The sequence below is a fragment of the Volvox carteri genome (assembly GCF_000143455.1).
Source record: "Volvox carteri f. nagariensis unplaced genomic scaffold VOLCAscaffold_545, whole genome shotgun sequence".
NCBI classification, from domain to species: Eukaryota; Viridiplantae; Chlorophyta; class Chlorophyceae; order Chlamydomonadales; family Volvocaceae; genus Volvox; species Volvox carteri.
In genome coordinates, this window is record NW_003308061.1 from 5,588 (window position 1) to 6,528 (window position 941).

Consider the following 941-nt stretch of genomic DNA (forward strand, 5'->3'; position numbering starts at 1 on the left):
GGACTGTGTTGACCAGGTCCACATTGCCGGCGGCCACATCATGACTCTGTACTCGTCATCACAGAACTTTGTTACCTGCTTCTATCTGTTATTCTGACATGTATGCTAGCTATTTACCGCCGTCAAGGGTTGCAGTCCGATGCTGCTGCATGATAACTAACGTAATGTTTTATTGTTCTTTGCCCCTCTATTTGTTTTCAATGCAGATGTATTTTAGCTCTTGAGTGTCGAGGAGGCAGAGCAGTGTCTTGAAGCTGTTTCAAGCAGCAGCCGGACCCCATGACCAATGGATGTCGAGCGCTGGACCAGATCACCTAGCAGCATATCAGAAAGTGAGTTCCTGTCAAAATTTGTGTTGGTTTCATGTCAGGGTTACAAATAGGCTGGTTGGGTGCTCACCAAGAATGCATGGTTTTGCGACATCGTGTTAATTGTGTGCTTCAGTATAGCAACCTGTCCATTTTTACTCCACTAAGCCTATATGTCTATAACTAACTGACTGACACATGTCCCGCTGCTGTTGCAGTCAACCACCTTGGACATGGTGAAGCAGTGGGCGACAGATGTGGGCGGTGGAGATTGCAACAGCCATGATGACAGCAAAGGCCACCTCAAAGCGCAGCCGTTCTGGACCTGATGTCGTCTTGACTGAAGCGGATCATGGAAACAAAGGCGAAGGGGAAGGGGGGCAAGAAACGACGGTGGTAATTTATTTTGGGGTGGATGCACATGCAATGTGATGGACAGCTGCATTGTCTTCTTTTGTGGAGGTGCCTTTTCTTAGGGCTGAAGGCACGTTCGTATCACATGGTGGACAGGGTCTTGAGACGGCTTGGCTTATAAGCAAATCCGTATCAAGACACTGTTCATCATGTGATAAGAACACGCCTTCCTAGTTAGGATTGGAGGCGCGTCCATATGGCGCGATGGACATTATGAAA

General features: G+C 47.9%; 1 protein-coding gene across 1 annotated transcript in view; it reads left to right on the forward strand.

Annotated features, from left to right (window-relative positions):
• Positions 1–637, forward strand: part of VOLCADRAFT_101244 (uncharacterized protein) — a gene marked incomplete at both ends in the record, with an annotated part of 3,886 nt that extends 3,249 nt beyond the window's left edge. The window contains one exon of the mRNA XM_002959681.1: positions 527–637. Coding sequence (XP_002959727.1) covers positions 527–637 — 111 coding nt within the window. The remainder of the gene's footprint in view (positions 1–526) is intronic.
• Positions 638–941: the final 304 nt, after the last annotated feature.